At 40.0% G+C, this 20,110-nt stretch overlaps 1 protein-coding gene across 1 annotated transcript; it reads left to right on the top strand.

Moving 5' to 3' along the window:
* Positions 1–3,089: 3,089 nt before the first annotated feature.
* LOC308460937 (vomeronasal type-2 receptor 26-like) lies at positions 3,090–19,656 on the top strand (the record flags this gene model as incomplete). Its single annotated transcript, XM_080977475.1, has 7 exons — positions 3,090–3,259; positions 4,953–5,244; positions 5,516–5,628; positions 11,983–12,274; positions 14,701–14,922; positions 15,839–15,965; positions 18,752–19,656. 7 exons carry the CDS (start codon positions 3,090–3,092, stop codon positions 19,654–19,656), a joined length of 2,121 nt encoding a protein of 706 aa, XP_080833601.1.
* Between the last annotated feature and the right edge of the window lie 454 nt (positions 19,657–20,110).

The raw sequence follows: 20,110 nt of genomic DNA, 5'->3' as shown, positions 1-20,110 counted from the left end.
GTTCGACAGTGGAATTTGCTGCCAAGGAGTGTGGTGGAGTCTCCTTCTTTGGAGGTCTTTAAGCAGAGGCTTGACAACCATATGTCAGGAGTGCTCTGATGGTGTTTCCTGCTTGGCAGGGGGTTGGACTCGATGGCCCTTGTGGTCTCTTCCAACTCTATGATTCTATGATTCTATGATTCTATCTGCATTTTTTAAGGATGCTGAGAGATGTTAGGAGATACTTATTCACAGAGCTAGGATTTCCAGAGTGAGTTAACAACTAGTCCCTCTTCCCAGGGAACTCTTAGCTTCCAGTGCTGGGTTGTTGCTTTTCATCTTTTCAACTAAATGCTACATCATTGTCATTACTTACTCTTCCCTTGTATTATTTTGGGGTGGGTGGGAATACAGTCCTCCTTTTTCTTCAATAAATGTGTATAGTTACTGGTTTCATCCTGAAAGCAAATTTAACATGCATCTTGACTATTTACTGCCAAGTCCATTTGAATGAAGCAGGTAAATATACTGCCAGAGATCTTTTGATAATATTTTTTATTAATTTTCAATTACAATCCAATAACTGCCTAATTATAACAATACCAATTTATAATACAATTACCAATATCAATCATTTAACCAAATTATATAATTTACATAATGTGCCCCCCCCCCCCCGTGCTGGAATTGATGATTTGATAATTTTCTTTGTTTCTGCATTCCAAAATCTTTTTGATTCAATTACATTCCAGTCATAATAACAATCCCTTATACAATAAAGTTAACACACGTCCCCATTTCCCAAAGACAGTCCCCAGATTTACAAATCTATTTAGTAGGAAGTTGAAAAGTTTCCCCGGATTCATTGACAAAAATCTGGTAACCTTATTATACAACAGCTGCAATATTTATAGCTTCTATTCGTGTTGACACATTAAATAAATTATGAAATTACAAGTGAGGATCTCAAACTACATCCTTTTTCTTCCTGTGTGTGACATTTATTCTGTCTGTGGTGTTTCTTCCTGTCCTTGTAAAATGTAATGTCTATCTTTTCCTGGTTGTTGCCATAATCCGTCGTGCCTTGAGCAGAGCTGATATTCCATTGTTGTTCCAGAGATTTCTCCCTCGTTCAGTCCCATGCTTAGTTGTTTTGCAACTTTAACAATGGCTGCAAAAATCACTGTACCCAGTAAATAACCTGTTTCTGCAATTTTCCCTCTCAGCCTAGGAAGAAGAGCGATCTGTCATACTGCCAATGCCTCAGTAATGAACCTTATCAGTTCCTTGGCAAATTTCCAGATTCCTTTCATCCCTCTGTTCAGCTGAAGATAAATGGGCAGTTGTAATTACAGTGGTACTTCGAATTACAAATGCCTCAGGTTACAAACACTTCAGGTTACAAACTCCGCTAACCTGGAAGAGTTACCTCGAGTTGAGAACTAGGCCCCAGGATGAGAATGGAAATCGTGTACCAGCAGCACAGTGGCAGCAAGAGGCCCCATTAGCAAAAGCATGCCGCTAGTTAAGAACAGTTTCATGTTAAGAACGGACCTCCGGAATGAATTAAGTTTGTAACTAGAGGTACCACAGTAAATTGAATTCCAAGTCCTTTTAGTGTTGTTCAGTTCACTCCGTAGATAATAGTAAAGGAACAAAGAACAAAGAAAAAGAAAGAGTGGAGATAGGGATGCTGTGCAGGACATGATGGAGACCAGGAAGAATAAAGAAACAGCATGGACAAAATAAATAAAAAAATACAAATATAAAACAAATATCACACACAGGAATTATAAAGGATACATAACTCCTCTTGCAGAAATAAAAATTATTAAATGTGTTAATACAAATGGAAGTCAAAAACTCTATAGCTGCTGCTAAGTGACTAAGATCAAGATGGAATGTAATTAAATTAAATAAGAATTCGGAAGCAGGATGAAATAAAATCATCTTACCTTGAAAATTAATAAAAAATATTTATAAAAAAGGAGTAAAATGCAGAGAGGATTTATAAGTGAGATGCTAGCTATAATGTAATTTCATTCTTTATCAATATTCCTGTGAGATCATGGGCAGCAATCCAATAATGAAGAAAAGATTAATAACCAGCTATTTAAGAGCAAGAGCTCAAGGAAGGTTTATTTAAACTAAATAAAATGATACAATAGGCACCAGAGCAAAGACTTCTTGGGTCACCATTTATATTTCTCTAATATTCATGGCAGGGGCTTATCAGAGATTAACAGTCCTTTGGTCACTGCAAAGATTCTACATTAATTTATACAACTATTGTCCATTTAACAACTCCAGGTTTTGTCTTCTTGGACAACTTGTATCTGTCTTTTCCACCTTGTGCTCCCTATTTCCAACTCAGTGGCTGATGAAGCAGCAGGGTCACTAAAAGCATATGCTCTCTGTATGTATGTATGTATGTATGTATAAAAACTTCTATGAAGTTAGTTACAAAGTGTCATTGAACAGATTCTTTCCTCTTGTTTGTGAGTTATTGCTCCCTATGAGAATCTCATAACCACCTGCCACTTTTTATTCCATAAGGACCAAATGATTCTTGGCTTCAGATCTGGGAAAAACACACAAATGAGATCTTTTGTATTAAAAGTGCCACACAAATCTAAAGAACTAATTATCTTTGCCTGCAGGTATCCAAATCACTATAATTTGTTCACCTGTCCCAAAGCTCCCAAGCTTTCCTAGACAACAGGAGAAAATGATCAAGAAACAACTCTGGAAGTGGCTCTAAATAAACCTGTTTGCCATGGAGAGCAAAAGTAAGGGCAAGAGGCAAGCAGGGCTCTGTCAGTTTCATTTAGGATATTTCCCATTTTTTCCCTCCCCTTCTCAACCAGACTTGGAATTAAAATGTTGGCAATCTCTGCTAGTACTCAAAGCATGCATCTGTATCCTTGTTGATACTGTACTGAAAGACTGATATAGATAGCAGTTTATTGGCAGAGCTAGGCACCATTAAATGTACAGTCTTTAAGTCAGGAAGCTCCTATGAACTGTTATAGGAGAGCATATGTCCAGTGAAAAGCTTTGCTACCCGGATGTTGTGGCTGTTGTTGTTCCTACTTCTGCTACCTCCCAAGATGTGCAAAGAAGATATCCAGTGTTCCATGAACGATCCCATCCCTGTTCAGCATGAGTGGTGCCAAGCAGAAGCCCTTGTCATTGGTGGGATTGTTTCTCAGTTCACTTACCCTTTGCAGGAAATTTTCTTCATGGAACACCCTTCTCAAAAACTGTTTGAGGTTCCAGAGTAAGGAATCCCCCCCCTACTATGTTCCTAAATGGGTTTGTATGAGAGACAGGATGTTCAAAGGAAGTTCCCTTTATCTGCCTCCATCCCAGTCACCTGCTGAGTCTTGTGTATGTTGTTAACTCTACAGTAAATGTGGACTTTTTGCTCAAATAATGAAGGGTATTTTTCTTTGGAATGTCACATGGTGATGCAGAGGGCAATTTTTTCCCCTCCCCAAATTTGCATGTGGGGAGATTTATGCGACAACTGTATGATACACTCTACCCAGCATTGCGAGCTTGTTCAGTCAGTCAATAAGGGATGTTGAGTAGATGTAGCCTGGAAATAAAAACCTCCAGTTATTGGCAGTAGTGAAATCAACAGGAGGGACTCAGTTACCTTGTTTGCTCACCTGTCACCTGGTGCAGGAATATAGTACCGTATTTTTCGCTCTATAAGACACACTTTCCCCCTCCTAAAAAGTAAGGGGAAATGTGTGTGTGTCTTATGGAGCGAATGAAGGCTGCGCTGCTCTCCTGGCTTCGTTTTGCTGGAGAGGCGCTGCACAGCTTTCCCTCTCTGCGCAGTGCCCCTTCAGCGAAGCGGGAGGAGAAACGGAGCCCCTTCCATTTCTCCTCCTGCTTTGCTGGAGAGCTGCTGAGCAGAGAGGGAGAGAATATTTTTTTTCTTGTTCTCCTCCTCTAAAACTAGGTGCGTCTTATGGTCGGGTGCGTCTTATAGAGCGGAAAATTCGGTACATGTTTTACAATAGCAAAACTTTAAAAACAAACAAAAAATTATAATTCTGGCAGTATTTGAAATAGGATGGTTTTAATTTCCCCTGAAAAGAGGTAGGATGAAACACAATTGCATTCTGATCAGTGCCTTACAAACGACGATGACCAAACGCTTTCATGACACATCACCTGAATATAATAAGGGTTTCAATGTAGAGTGCAATCTTAACTTTCAACCCATAATACTGGAGTGGGTTAGGGTAAGGCACAGGTGACATGTCCCTGGGCTGTGCTAGCGAGGAGGATTCCAGACATCTGCTCTGCTCAACATTGCGGAAAGATAATGCTGGGATTTCTCCCACCGGCTGTAGCCCAGAGGAAAACCCTCAAACAAGGGGCTTGTCCACACTTACCATTTGACCAACTCTTTCCAGGCACAGATCCATGCTTTAAACTTCTGTGTCTGAATGCTCCCTTTTTTTGATTCAGAACTTTCCCCATGAAAAACTGCTCTTTAAAGCAATCTGCAGAAAACCTGAATTGCCCTTTGCTGCTCTTTAAAGAAAGCTTTAAAGAGCAGGCTTTCAGGGGGAAAGCTCTGGGGTAAAGTTCTTGTGCCTAGAAAGAGCATGGCAAAAGGTGTCCCAATAGATTTTGTGATGGGGCAGGGATGGAATGTGGTACCCAGCAACCTTAGCCTAACCTTAGTATGTGACTGCTTTTGAAATTTCTGCTCTACATAGAGATGCCGGGGATTGAATCTGGGAACTCCTATAGATAAGGCAGATCCTCTTTTTAGAATCTGGGATGAAGGGGGAAATTCAGAAACAGTAGTAATGAACACAGGCTTTTCTTGTTTATGATCTAAATATTTGAGGCAAAAGAAACCCCATTGGCATTGTGATGTTCCAAAAAATTGCTTTCTTTACTATTGAATTCTCTCCTCTAATAGTAAGCTATCTCTCTATTTTCAGTATGGTGACAAAATTCTACCAACATGTCCTTGCCATGGCATTTGCTGTGAGGGAGATCAACGAGAACCCAAAGGTCCTGCCCAACATCACTTTGGGATTCCACATCTATGACAGCTACTTTGATGCAAGAGCAACCTATAAAAGCACTCTCAGCCTTCTCTTCAAATCCCACAGGCTTGTCCTCAATTACAACTGCAACACCCAGAAAAACCTTATAGCCACCATTGGTGGACTTAGCTCTGATACCTCTTCTCTTATGGAAGAAATTTTAGGCTTCTACAAGATCCCACAGGTAAGAGTTATGTATTGGAGAGGAGGAATTGAGGCAAACAACACTCTTATTGTGTCATTCTGTGAGTAATGTTTTAGTACAAAAAGAGAGAGGAAGACAATAAAACAAAAATCCCAGAAATGTTACTTCAGAAAAAAATCCATGAGAAAAGCCTTTGACTGGACCTGTCACCAAGCCTTTAAATTGTTTCAACATTTATTTATTTTTTACATACACATGCACAAAAATACACATCTCCCAATGTTTCTCTACAATGTGTGTTTTCTTTCAGGTCACCTATGGTTCATTTGCCCCACAGGAATTTCAGACAGCTCAGGTCGCTTCCTTCTACAGTATTGTCCCTAATGGCGCCCTTCAGTACACAGGGATTGTCCGATTACTTCTGTATTTTGAATGGACATGGGTTGGGCTCTTTACTGTTGATAATAATAGTGGAGAACATTTCCTGAAGACCCTGGAGCCATTGTTTTTCCAGAATGGAATCTGTTCAGCCTTCACAAAAGTAATCCCACAAATAACCTACTTGGATGACTTGGATAGAATTATTGATATTGCCTCAAATATTTATGACTATTTCAGGGATAACAAGGTCAGTGCATTTATCCTGTATGGAGAATCTTTGACAATTGCATGGCTGAGAACTATTATATTTCTACGAGATCCTGGCAATAAGGAAAATAAATCATTTAAAAAATTGTGGATTCTGACAACTCAGATTGATTTAATTTCACCAGGCATTCAAAGGGGCTGGGATTTTCAGTTTTTCCAAGGTACCATTTCCTTCACGATTCACTCCAAGGGTGTTTTAGGATTCAAGGACTTTCTTGAGACCATAAAACCTTCCTGGACCAAAGGAGATGGTTTTCTCAAAGACTTCTGGGAGCAAGCATTTGACTGCATATTTCCAAATCCCCAAGAGCTGTTGGAAGTTGATGGAATGTGTAGTGGGGAGGAGAGGCTGGAGAGCCTTCCTGTGCCTCTTTTTGAAATGGACATGACTGGCCACAGCTACAGTATCTATAATGGTCTTTATGCTGTGGCTCATGCTTTGCATGCCATGTACTCATCTAAATCCCATAACAGAGCAGTGGCTAAGGGTAACAATATTGAACATTTAGATCTACAGCCTTGGCAGGTAATGTTGGCATTACAAAATCATTTTTTTTTAAACTTTTACTTTGTAAACTGACTGATTAGTATAATATCAAGTTGCATCTGGGTTTCTCTTCTATGTACAACAGATAAAGTTGAGCTGTACACCTTAATAATTGAAAACCCCCCATTTTCTATGTCACTCTAGTTCAGTGTTCATACCAGGTCTATGGTACATAAAATATATAAATGACAGTAGTAAGGAAAGGTGAAATCTCCAGTCTCCTGGTATTTCCCTCTATTTTTCAACTTCCATCATTTCTTTTTTCTATCAATTAGCTCCACCTATTTCTTCAAAGAATTTCATTTAACAACTCAGCTGGAGAAACTGTGTCCTTTAATGAAAAAAGGGAAAGAATAGGTGGATTTGACATCATGAATATTGCCATATTTCCAAACAAGTCCTTCAAGAGAGTAAAAATTGGATGGTTAGATCCCGAGGCTCCTGAAGGAAAGGAATTGGCCATTAATAAAGATATAATCATGTGGCACAGAGGCTTTAACCAGGTATCAATATTAACAAAACTAAAATAAACTCACTGTTACTGTTAACCATCATTTTCAAAAACAAGGTGCAACAAAATTCTATTCAAATTTTGAAAAGTCCACCTTTTCTGTAGAGGGGAAAATGTACCGTGCATTGATTAAATGTGAAATTGGCTCTAAAGGATGGAGGTAAGATTTTTTCATTTGTCACCACCTGACCCTTTTTGTTTCAATGGAGTATGTTGCTCAGCTGTGTGGTCCTCAATTTATTTATTTCCAGGTCAACAATTAAAAGCTCTTCCTTAATTTTTCCAAACTTAACTCCTTTCATGTACTGGATAGGTTGTTCCACTCTCTATGTGTAATGAACACTGCCAACCTGGCAATCAGAAGAAAAGGAAGGAAGGGAAAAAATTTTGCTGCTATGATTGTGTTCCATGCCCAGGAGGGAAGTTCTCTGACAAGAAGGGTAGGTCACAAAGTACTTCAGGTTCCCCATCATGCAGGGTTAATAGACATTATTTAGTCACATTGTCTTTTGCAAGTGATAACTGGTGATACATGAGAGATATATTTGGCTAGCTAGTCATTAAGAATGCACATTCATTGTTTGTCTTAAAATCATTACTGTTTAATGAATCAATATAAATGGGAATTTAAATGGATGAACACAAAACAAATATAAAGCGTTCATTAACTGCTTCATTTTTACTTGCTTATAAAGAGAAGCTACAGGCAGAAAAATAACTGGTGTATTAAAAGCAAAAGAAAGCAGGTTTTCCATTGCAATATTAGGAATTGATACAATTTCAGTGGTTGGAACCCAAAATGAATGAAATTTCATAATATAAAAAAAAATGGTTGCATAGAATGTTACAGAACATTTGCGTGGCCAGGGAGGTGCAGGGGGGCAGCTGCCCCTCTAAATCAAGTAATAGAAATACTTAACTAACTGACCAGTTGCATCACAGATAATTCAGTTCTGCCCCCTAACATAAAGCCTGCCCCCCTAAAATAAATCCCAACTACCCCTGTGTTTCAGAGTATTATGAGAGAGGGAGAAAAAACAGTTGCACATATGCTTAAAATATATTGAAAAAAGAAGAATGTAAGTTTAGTTTGATTAAAGGCAAGCATTGTAAACACACCAGCCAAATGTTGGTAGTAAGCATTGGCACAATGGAAGGAATATTTACCGGTAAGTTGGTTTCATAAAATATTTGGTACCTACGAAAGTGAGCATGAACAACAAATTCCACAAGCGATGCTGAACAGTCTATGTTACCTATGATCTGACATTGAAAAGAAACTCATTTCTATGTTTCAGATATGGATGAATGTTTGCAATGCCCAGAGGAGAAATTTCCAAGCATGGACCAAAATGAATGCAGACCCAAAACTACAAGCTTTCTATCTTACAAAGACCCTTTAGGAATCAGTTTAGTCTCAATTGCTGTTTCCTTTTCACTGATCACAGCCATAATGTTAGGAATTTTTATTAAGCACAAAGACACACCAATTGTCAAAGCCAATAACCGGGACCTCACCTATGCTCTCCTGGTCTCCCTCCTGCTCTGCTTCTTATCTTCTTTGCTATTCTTGGGAAAACCTGGGGAAGTGACCTGCCTTCTCCGACAACCTGCTTTTGGCATCATCTTCTCTGTTGCTGTTTCTTGTGTGTTGGCAAAAACCATCCTTGTTTCCCTAGCATTCATGGCCACAAAGCCAGGGTCAAGAATGAAGAAATGGGTGGGTAAAAAAATGTCCAGCTCTATAATCCTTTCCTGCTCTCTCATTCAAGCAAGCATTTGTATTGCGTGGTTAGCAAGCTCTCCTTCCTTCCCTGATTTAGACATGCACTCTGTAACAGAAGAAATCATTCTGCAATGTAACGAAGGCTCAGTGACCATGTTTTACTGTGTCCTGGGCTACATGGGCCTCCTGGCCACTGTCAGCTTCCTTGTGGCATTCCTAGCCCGCAAATTACCAGACACTTTTAATGAGGCCAAGTTCATTACCTTCAGCATGCTGGCATTTTGCAGTGTGTGGGTGTCCTTTTTCCCATCTTACCTGAGCTCAAAAGGCAAAGAAATGGTGGCTGTGGAGATCTTCTCCATCTTGGCCTCCAGTGCTGGGTTACTGGGTTGCATCTTTTTCCCTAAGTGCTACATCATTGTGTTGAGGCCTGAGCTGAACAACCGGGAGCACTTAATTAGGAAAAAGAACCAGTCTGGTTTATAGTTACGGTGGTAGCATAAGCTTTTAGGACCATAGAGGGAAGGGTTAGGGTTGGCAAAACTCTTTCAGAGTCCCTTTTTTATACACTTCCTAGTGTTTGTGGTGGCAAAAACTGTCTTTGATGACTGGGGGTGCTTTTTTAAAAAAAGTATTTATATACCACTAAATGTTCAAAAAGATCTATTAAACAACGTATAACAGAAAAATTATCAACTATATAATTAAAACAAAGATACAACATGAAACCAGTGAAACAGTAGTATAAAAGTACATTAAGGGGGGGAAGGGGCACTCAAATAAATAAAAATAGAGTCAGGGTCCAGACTTATGGGTAATTGAAAGCTTGCGCAAAAATGACTGTGCAAGATACATGAAGCAACTGATCAATGCTCTTCCATATAGGACATTGAATAATACAAGGGCAGTAATGTGAAATGCCTATATTTAAGTGACTGCCTGATCATATTTTGTAGGGTGTAGTAGAACACATAAAATTTCCCCATATAATCTAATGAAGCAATCGTATGAACAAGGAGCTGACATAAAGAAATCAGGTGTAAGTGAAGCCAGTGTAAAGTTATACCAGGTTAATAGTAATAATAATAATAATAATAATAATAATAATAATAATAATAAAAGATTTCTACCCCACCCATCTGGTTGGGTTTCCCCTGCCACTTTGGGCAGCTCTCCACAGAACATTAAAAACAGGCTAAAACGTCAAACGTTAAAAACTTCCCTAAACAGGGCTGCCTTCAGATGTCTTCTAAAAGCCGGATAGTTGTTTATTTCCTTGACATATGATGGGAGGGCATTCCACAGGGCGCTTGCCACTACCAAGAAGGCCCTCTGCATGGTTCTAAACTTTGTTCGGCATAAAACAGGACCTGCTTAAAATATTTTGTTTTGTTTTAATAAAAACACGTAACAAACTTGTGTATCAACACAGAAACATGACCCATTAAACAACGTTTTAAAAGTTGGTGTGTATGTGTTGCTAGGTTGTCAGGCCACAAGGCCAAGCTGAATGGGATTAGGATCCAGCCCAAGTCCTTCCTCTCTGGTTCCACCTCTGGTTTTTGGGGGACATACCAACCTCTCTTCCCAATGCATGCTTCTCTACATAGCATTCTAAATGCAATGCATACAAACATTACATTTTATGCATATTAAACTTTTAGTTTTAACGCAGTAACCTCAGCACGTATGTAATTTTCGTGCATCAACGTGGTCACAGCATTCTGCATCAGCTGCAGCTTCTGGACCAAGCCCAATGGAAGTCCCACATACACCACATTCTAGGGTTGCCATATTTCATGAAATGGGGGGGGGGGTCACCCCCAAAGCTTTTTGGAAGACCACCTCAAACCTGTGAAGCTTACTGTTTGGAAATTTGCCCCCAAAAGGCAAAGACTGTCCAAACTACCTTGGGCTGGGCTAGGCAGACTCAGGGAGGCTTTAATTGTTATCCATGCTGGATTCAAAGCTAAGGTGGAGGCTTGGGATTTAGGTACAAACCTAATGAGGTAGCAGGAGCCCATTCATTTAATGCTCATCCTGTATATACTTGTAAATACAAAACTATATATCACATCAACACCACAGCCTCTGCTGACTTTCACGGTAAGGCAACCAAACCAAACAAAGCTGCTGGCGCATGAAATCTCTTATCATGTGAAATTAGGGTGCACATGACAATATAATCCAGAAATTCCTTATGTTATACTGAATGCAAAGCAAAAATAGGCCTGAGGTATAGCTGCCAGCTATAGCCTGAAAAAAGGGTCTTGAGGAAATATAGAACTCATGTTTCATAAGCTAAAGGTTCCCTCTCATTTGCTCCTATGTCATAGCTCTCTCCCTATTTTTCACTGGGATCATTGTGAATCCATCTTCTGTCTATTTTCCAATGAGGGAGTAAAGGAGTGGAAAAACATGTTTACTGATGCCATACAGGGACCAGACTTTGCACAAGTAATTATTCCTGCAATTACCTCAAATAATTGATTCTCCATGACAACTTCAAGCAGTTTTCCCCACCCAATCTGAATGTGGTTATATACCTTGAATTTGTGCTAATCATCTGATCAAATCAGTGCAGACCTGTTCCCCTCAAGGCTTGTTAACTGACATGTTAAAGAAAAGTCATATATTTATGAAGCTTATTGGCGGAGATGGCAGTTTTGTAATGCTGCTTGTTTGAGTTATACTGATGCCAGTTATAAGGAGCTAATGACCATCTTGAGAGATGGCTGCATTGGTGGTGGTGTTGCTGCTTTTGTTATCACACATGGTGTGCAAGGCAAATACCATTACATGTCCTAGAAGTGATGCCCTCCCAGTGCCTCATGAGTGGTATCAACCCGAAGGTCTCATCATTGGTGGGATTACTTCTCAGATCCTTTTTATTTCCTACAAAGTGTCCTTCCAGGTCCACCCTTCTGAGGAACAAGGCTTTGATGTTCCAATGTAAGAGACCCCTCCCTGCCTCCTGGTGTCTTGTGAGCTTGGAAACCTATGGATTTTAGTACAGGAATTAAAATTCTGAGAAAGCATAAATGTTAAGGACTATGCGTGCTGTTAGCTGATAAAACTTGTATTTTACCAAAGTGGAACATACAAAGTAAAAAGATAAATTTAGAAAAAAAAACTGGATGGAACACATGTCAAACTGAAATGGATTTGCAATTTACTGCTTTCTCCATCTCCTTCCCTTGTTTTCAGCCACTGTGATTGATTTTCTTCTTTAATATAATGATGGCCAAAGCTCATTGCATTTCTGCCCCGGTCTAGTGCTGTGATAAAATATTTCGCACTCACCATAGAATTTAGTTGTGAAAGAGCTTATGATTTTCTTTGCAGAATGGTGACAAAGTTCTATCAGCATGTCCTGGCCTTGGTGTTTGCTATAAAAACGATAAATGAGAATCCCAGGGTCTTGCCTAATGCCACACTTGGATTCCACATCTATGACAGTTACTACATTGAGAGGATGACCTATCGTACCATTCTGGACCTGCTCTTCAAATCACATACATTTCTCCCCAACTATGCATGTGGCACGCAGAAAAACCTAATAGCCATTATTGGGGGCCTTGCCTCTGATATCTCCTTTCATATGGCTGACATCTTAAATCTCTACAAGATCCCACAGGTAAGCTCCTTGCACAATGAACTGGGTCCTTCACAAAATCAAGCATGCAACTCCATATTTTATTGATATTAGTGGAGAGATTGTGTAGCTGACACAGATGGAGAAATATGACTGTGTAGAAAATAAAATTATAATGTTTGAAAAACTGAATAAATCTGGTTTCATACAGTTGGGGGACACAGTATGTGGAAGATGGCATTCTCCCACTCATCCACCCCCCCATAGGCCTTTTCTGAGTGCCCCCCTGCACTGCATTCTTCAATATAGATACTATAAATGAGCAGGAAATTCCCTGGGAGTGTCTGGCAGATTAATTTTCCATCTGTGTTTCCCAGGCATCATACTCCCAAATTTGAAGCAGAGGATTGAACAAACACATTTCAACCAGAGCTGGAAATATAGATTGGTATTTTACTTCCCCAAATCTTGATTCCATAAAAAAGGACCTCACAGAATGGTTTGGCTTAAAACATCTCTAAAGTAGCTGTGCATTCCCTTTTAGCTCACGTATGGTTCATTTGCTCCAGAGCAAAGTGTCACAACACAGGCCCGTTCCTTTTATAGCATGGTTGCAAGTGAGACCCACCAATATACAGGGATCATCTGGTTACTGCAGCATTTCAGATGGACCTGGATTGGGCTTCTTGCTGTGGATGATGAAAGCGGAGACCATTTCTTGCAGACCCTGGAGCCATTGCTTTCTCAAAATGGAATATGCACAGCTTTTTCAGAAAGAATCCCAAACCAAGGCAATTTCCATGGCTTTGAGGCTCTTAATGATGAGGCCCAAAATATTTACAAGCCTTTCATGGATATGAAAGCTAGAGCATTTATTATATATGGGGAAACGATGACTGTAATGTGGCTGATCTTTTTAATTGTTGTAGTTGCTCCTGAATATAAGGAAAACCCTTCAGTTGGAAAGGTGTGGGTCATGACAGCCCAGATTGATTTTTCCGTAACTGGTCTCATAAGGGGTTGGGATTTTGAAATATTTGAAGGCACAATTTCCTTTGCAATTCACTCCGAAGAACCTTTAGGGTTCCAGACATATCTTCAGAATGTAAGGCTTCATTGTTCACAAGGAAATGGTTTCCTCAAGGACTTCTGGGAGCAAGCATTCAACTGTTCATTTCCAAATCCTGAAGTAACAGCAAAAATTGATAGAACATGTACTGGAGAGGAGAAGCTGGAGAGACTTCCAGGGGCTGTTTTTGAAATGCGCATGACTGGCCACAGCTATAGTATCTACAATGCTGTCTATTCTGTGGCTCATGCATTGCATATAATGCACTCATCTAGATTCAATCAGATGAGAGGTAAAAAAATTCAACTTCAAGATCTCCAACCTTGGCAGGTAATGTCTCCAAAATGAAATGGGTTTATTGGCAGGTAATTTCTCCATTATGAAATTGCTTTTTTTTTTTATAAACCACTTTCGCATTGTTGTTTTCATAATCAGGCAGAACATCTATCTATCTTCTATCTATCATCCCTCTCTCTCTCTATATATATATATCTATCATCTATCTATCAATCAGGAAACTAAAATATTACCTTAAAGATTTCAGAAGAAAACGGTACAAAGGAGGTCAAGTACAGAGGGCACATTTAAAGCAGCAAAGCTAACAAGAGATTAACATATTAGCATAAGCATAGAACACATATTCTGCTGTTGCTGTAAATCCTTGCAATGGTGGTTCATGTTAGGCAGCAGTTGTGGAAGCTCAGGCTCAATGACCTAGGAGACAGGCAATATGGTCTCAGGCCTCTTCAGCAGCCACACCTTTTACAGATGCTCCAGGTGTCCATTTATTCCAGGCAGAGACCCACATTTACAGAAGCCGTCCCGGTTTCTCATTTGATCCCAGAATGTCCAGCTTTTCCTTAGGATGTCCCTATTTTCATTGGAGAAATGTTGGAGGTCTGCTTTTGTAGCTGGAGTCAGTTAGGGTGCTGCCATACAAGGCCAGCTGGGAAAAGGTCTGCAAAGACAAGCAGCAGGTCTTCCAGGACTCAAAGCCAAAATGGTTTTAGTTTAGCTCTGATTGTTTCGATGCTGTTCTTTGCTGATGTCTCCTGTTTTCTTTGCCACATCACTTTTTTTTTAGGACAAATTGTAAAGTTGTTTTTCTTTTCAGCTTAAGGATATCATAGAAAGGGTGTGACAGTTAAATAACTGAAGGGTACAAATAACAGTAAGTAGTACTCATTGACAAAGTTTGTGATCTCTGTTTTCCACTTAGATGTTTGATGGGGCAGAGAAAGAGATAGGAGAAAGAGAATCTATACATTTTCAGTACTCTACACCTGCAAATTTATTGCATCTTCATCAAAAAAAATTGGACAGTCTACACAAAATTATTATTTTATTATTATTATTATATTAAGTATATACTTTTTTAAACTTTTTCTCTGTTAACTAGCTCCACCCATTTCTTCAAGACATTTCATTTAACAACTCAGCTGGAGAACTGGTAACTTTTAATGACAAGAGGGAAATGGGAGCTGGATTTGACATCATGAACATGGTCATGTTCCCCAACAACTCTTTTGTTCAAGTGAAGGTTGGAAGGGTGGATCCCAAAGAAGGACACAAATTCCTCATCAGTGATGATAGGATCGTATGGCATAGGCGGTTTAACCAGGTATGGATTCCAGGGCATTCTCATGGGCTATTTTATTATTAGGGCAGATGATCTGAGGGTCAGAAACTTACCTTACACAGCAAATTGTCATGGGCAATTAGGTTCTGTTTATGTTACATCACCAGTTGGCCATCATGTTTCTATGAAGCACTCAGTATAAATGGTCATCCATATTATCTGGTCTTCAAACTCTCATCAGTCAAGCAATTTACTGCACACATACTGTTTTAATTTAAGTGGGGGACCCCCCTAAACCCTAGGAATGAAGAAATGCTAGAATTTTGTTTAATTGGGAAATGGATGAAAGTAAGAGCAAACCCGTTAACATGACAAAAGGTGTTGATGGGTCATTAGAAAGGAATCCTTCGGCCTGGAGAGTCAGATGTTACCAAGGTGATGTGGTGTTTGTTTGAGGGGACAGGAATGGAAGTTTTCAAGCAAGGGTAGCTGGGTAGATGAAGAGGAAGAAGAGCTGAGATCCATGTTTGGGAGAGGCTGGGTGCAGGCCTTGCTGCTGAGATGCCTTGGACTTCAAAGCTGCACTGCTGTGGGGTACAAGTCCCTCTGGAAATGACCATGCTGTAACATTTAGACTCCCTGCATGCAGACTGAAGGTGTGAATAAGTGAATAAGCCATATTTCTTAAAGCCATGGCAGTCTCTGCCATATCTTCAGTTCTCCAAAGGAACACAGACCCTGACTGAGTGCCTGGGCCCCCATGGGCTCTTGCCACTGCTCCACAGAGAGAGGGGCAGGAACCCAATTTTTGTAACAATACATGCTCAGTGAAAGAGTGGCAGATGGTTGCCTGCACTGTGCTCTCTGTTCTCAATGTCAAATCATTGTATTTCAATTTACAGTTAGCTGGTTTTTAAATTATCATTTCTGCTCCCCCTCATTCCTTTTCTATGGATAGGTGCTTCCCCTTTCTGTGTGTACTCATTCTTGCCATGCTGGCAATCAGAAAAAAGCGAAGGAAGGGGAAAAGTCCTGTTGTTTTGATTGTGGTCCATGCCCGGAAGGGAAGATTTCCGATCAAGAGGGTAAGTGACATAACGCACAATGTATTCCAGCTTTGAGTGTTAAAGTGAAAACTTCAATTGGTCCAAAATGCAGAAGCCAGATTAGGTGCTGGGGTTTCGTTTTGACTTTGTATGTTAGGGACTGGGTGGACGAGGAAGAGCAGTGGACACCAACTTCCCAAAATCCCCCCAAGGAAGGCGAAGAAGAAGAAGAAGAAGAAGAAGAAGAAGAAGAAGAAGAAGAAGACGACTTAGACCCTGGATCCTGGTGGTGGTGCACTGGGGAGCAGTCTGGGGAAGGGACAAGAAATGGGAGGTTTAAGCGATCAAGGGGGGTAAGAAGAAGGAGCCCGGAGGGGACTTCCGGGGTGGCGCCATCGGCAATGGCGGACTCCCTCTGAACTGGAGGGACTAGCTCCGCGTGAAACGGGTCTTCTCCGCTACGGTGAAGCGGGGACCCTTTTAAAAATCACAGGCGGATGAAGCCTGTGACCATGGGACTTGGCGGGCACCTTTAGCGCCCTCCCAGCTTGCAAAGGAACCCATTAACGGGCTCCGAAGTGAAGAGGGGGAAGTGGCGCGGTGCTGTGAGTCAACTGCTATTTCCGTGGAGCGAAGCCGCATAGCCGTTGCCGGAGAGCGCTGCCTTTTTTCTGGGACAATTTGGACTCTAAAATAAGCACCCGTGAGTACTTAAACTTTGAACAACTGGACCTTAAATAAGGACTTGCGAGCAGAAAGGAATTGGATTTAAAAATTTATTTTCAGTTTGGTACTGAACGGGAAGGTCTAAACAGGAAGTCAGCCTTCCGTTCTTTTGTAGACAGAATAAAGCAAAGACAACGTAAATCAGAGCTTAGAAAATCGCCTTTAAAGGATTGGATTTCATCATTTATAATTGTGGAACCCCCCTTCGACAGCAGGAGAAGAAGGGGGATCTTTTTCGGACTGTTTAAAGTGAGTTTAAAGTAAAGTAACTTTCCACCGTCCTGACCCTGGAGCGGGGTGTCAGGACTGACGTTTGAAGCTCATTGACCAGAGACAAACGTTTTTGACAGATAGCTAAAGAAGAGAAACATAGTGATTCCACTGTTTCCTTTCGCATTTTAAAGGAACAAATATTGACAAAATATCTCAAAAAGGAAAACTTTGTTGCAAGAACAAATAGAACTTTTCCCCCTGGAGGGAGACTGTGAAACTGTAACTAATTCCAGGGAGCCGGCAGCTGTTACAGATTACAGTCGTGGGAATAGACATTTGACCTTGCAGGACAATGTATTCAGAAGCTCTGTTGTGTGCTTTATATAAAACAAATGCCCTACTGGAACAGTTACATGAGAAGATGAATTTGATGGCGACTTCGACTAGAAATTTTGAACAGACAGTGGGAAAATATGTGGAGCCCACCCAGGAATTAAATCAGGAGTGCGTCCTGACAGAACAGGCCCAACAGGAATATGAGCTTTTGGATTTGACAAATGAACTTGGAAAAAGCCAGATTTGGAAAGAAAAGGTTTGGTTTGCCTTGGAAATGGGGAGCTGGATTGACCCCCCTATGCTGGGATGTTTGGACTTTTCAAATCTGGCAATGGGCCGTGAGATGTTTGGGATTGTGGGGGCTCTTAATTTTGGAGGGTTTTTGAAACATGTTTTTAAACATCACATGGAATTTAGTGTTGAATATGGAAAAGGGGCTGATCTGTCGAGAAGGGTCAAAAATATTGCCAAGCTGAAGTTACCACGAGCAGGAGACAAGGGACAATACAGTAACAAATATGAAGAAGAGCTGCGGAAGGGACATGGAGGAGACTTGAGGGCCTCGGATATAAGGTTGCCAGGTTAATGCGCTAGATCGATGGGATAATAAGGACTGACAAAACCCGGGACCAGGAGGAAGGGACGCTGGATGAAGATTGGATCTGTTTGTGTGTGTGTGTATATATATATATATATATATATATATATATATATATATGTTTACTATTAGGACTGTTTTATAAAATTGCTGAATGTTAAAAAAATGTTGGAATGAAACTACTCGGCTTTAGTAAAGATGCTTAAAGAATTATGAAAGAATATTACGGTTATGAGAAGTTGGTAAGGATAAGACTTAAGCTTTAAGTTTCAAGGTTTTTTTTATAAAAAGATAAGATTAAAACAGTTTAAGGTAATGTAACAACAGAATATTATGAAATATGGAAAGGATTTGCTGGGATAATTAATAACTAGGATACAAAGAAAGGGAGGAGGAGGAGGTCAAAGAAAGAAGGTAATAACAGTTGAGGATCTGAGAATAATGAATTTGTTTTTAAATGTTTGTCGTGTATTTTTGTTTTTTCGGGTTTTTTTTCTTATTTTGAATTTGTATTCGTATTGTTGGAAGTGGTTTGGTTCTCTCTTTGTTTACTTTGTTAACCATTTTTATTTTGTATTTTCTTCTTTCTTTATTTTTATTTTGTAACATTTTGAAAATCTCAATAAATATCTTATAAAAAGAAGAAGAAGAAGAAGAAGAAGAAGGAGGAGCCCGTTCTAGGACAGAGCTAACAAAAATGGATGGTGATTCGCGTGCAAAGTGAAGAAATATTACATTTCATGTATATGCCCATGTGGTGTTCTTAATGTTTTATATGTCCCTGTAATCTGGGTAAACGTACACACACACACACACACACACACACACACACACACACTATGATTTTATGATTTCAGCATTATGAGCTAGATCCAAACTAAAAGACAGTTGTGGCCATTAGCTCCAATTGATACATGTGTTTTCAGTAAAATGGTAACTCCTCTTTTTTCAGATATGGATGACTGTTTCAAATGCCCAGAAAAACAATATCCTGGCAAGGAAAAAGATAAATGCATTCCCAAGTCAATAACTTTTCTGTCCTATGAAGAACCTTTAGGGATCAGTTTAACTTTGGTTACTATTTCTTTCTCCTTAATTACAGCTATGGTGATTAGAATTTTTATTAAGCACAAAGATACCCCTATAGTCAAAGCCAACAACCGGGACCTCACCTACATTCTCCTTCTTTCCCTCCTGTTCTGCTTCCTCTGCTCTTTTCCTTTCATTGGGCAGCCTCAGAAGATGTCCTGCCTTTTCCGACAATCCTCTTTTGGAATCATCTTTTCAGTGGCTGTCTCTTGCGTCTTAGCCAAAACCATCACTGTGGTTTTGGCTTTCATGGCCACCAAGCCAGGCTCCAACATGAGGAAGTGGGTGGGGAAAAGGGTGACCAACTCCACTGTGGTTTCCTCCTTCCTCATTCAAGCTGCCATTTGTGCCACATGGCTAGCAAGGTCTCCTCCTTTTCCAGATTTGGACATGCATTCGCTGCCAGAAGAAATTGTAGCAGAATGCAATGAAGGCTCTGTGCTCATGTTCTATCTTGTCTTGGGCTACCTTGGACTTCTGGCTACCATCAGCTTCATTGTGGCTTTCCTGGCAAGGAAGCTGCCAGACACATTCAATGAAGCCAAGTTCATCACTTTCAGCATGTTGATGTTCTGCAGTGTTTGGTTGTCCTTTGTTCCAACATACTTGAGCACCAAAGGGAAATACATGGTGGCTGTGGAGATATTTTCCATCTTGGCCTCCACTGCTGGCTTACTTGGCTGCATCTTTTCCCCCAAATGTTACATTATTCTGCTGAGGCCTGAGCTGAACAGTAGGGAGCAGCTAATAAGGAGAAGAACAAGATAATTCTAACTAGACCTTATTACATCAATTGGATTAGAAACAGAGGGCACAGTCCAGAAACTGGGTTGGAATACTATCTATGCCAATCCAATGTATTCTACTCACCTCAAAGAAAGGGGGGATATGAGGCAGTATTCTGCATCAATGGAGAACAGATAATAAAACCAGTGAATGTGTATTAACTTCTTATTCTTTTTTTCTAATTACTTTTTATGTATTTAACTTTTATTATTCAGGACAATGCTCTATTGTAGTTAAATCATCAGATGATGAGATCAAATAATGTAATTTCCTTGCTTGAAATTTTGCTTTGCTTTTCTAATGTTCTGTCATTTACTGGTAGGCAACAGAATTGTGGGTGAAATTATGTTTCCAAAGGGACAGGTAGTTGTTGAGATAGTAATCATCTCACATCATGAATTATGTTCGATTTCCTCTTGACATGTGGCCCTGAAAT

This window comes from Podarcis pityusensis, assembly GCF_964106645.2.
Source record: "Podarcis pityusensis genome assembly, chromosome: 13".
Classification (NCBI taxonomy): domain Eukaryota; kingdom Metazoa; phylum Chordata; class Lepidosauria; order Squamata; family Lacertidae; genus Podarcis; species Podarcis pityusensis.
This window is presented reverse-complemented; position numbering and strand designations above follow the sequence as displayed.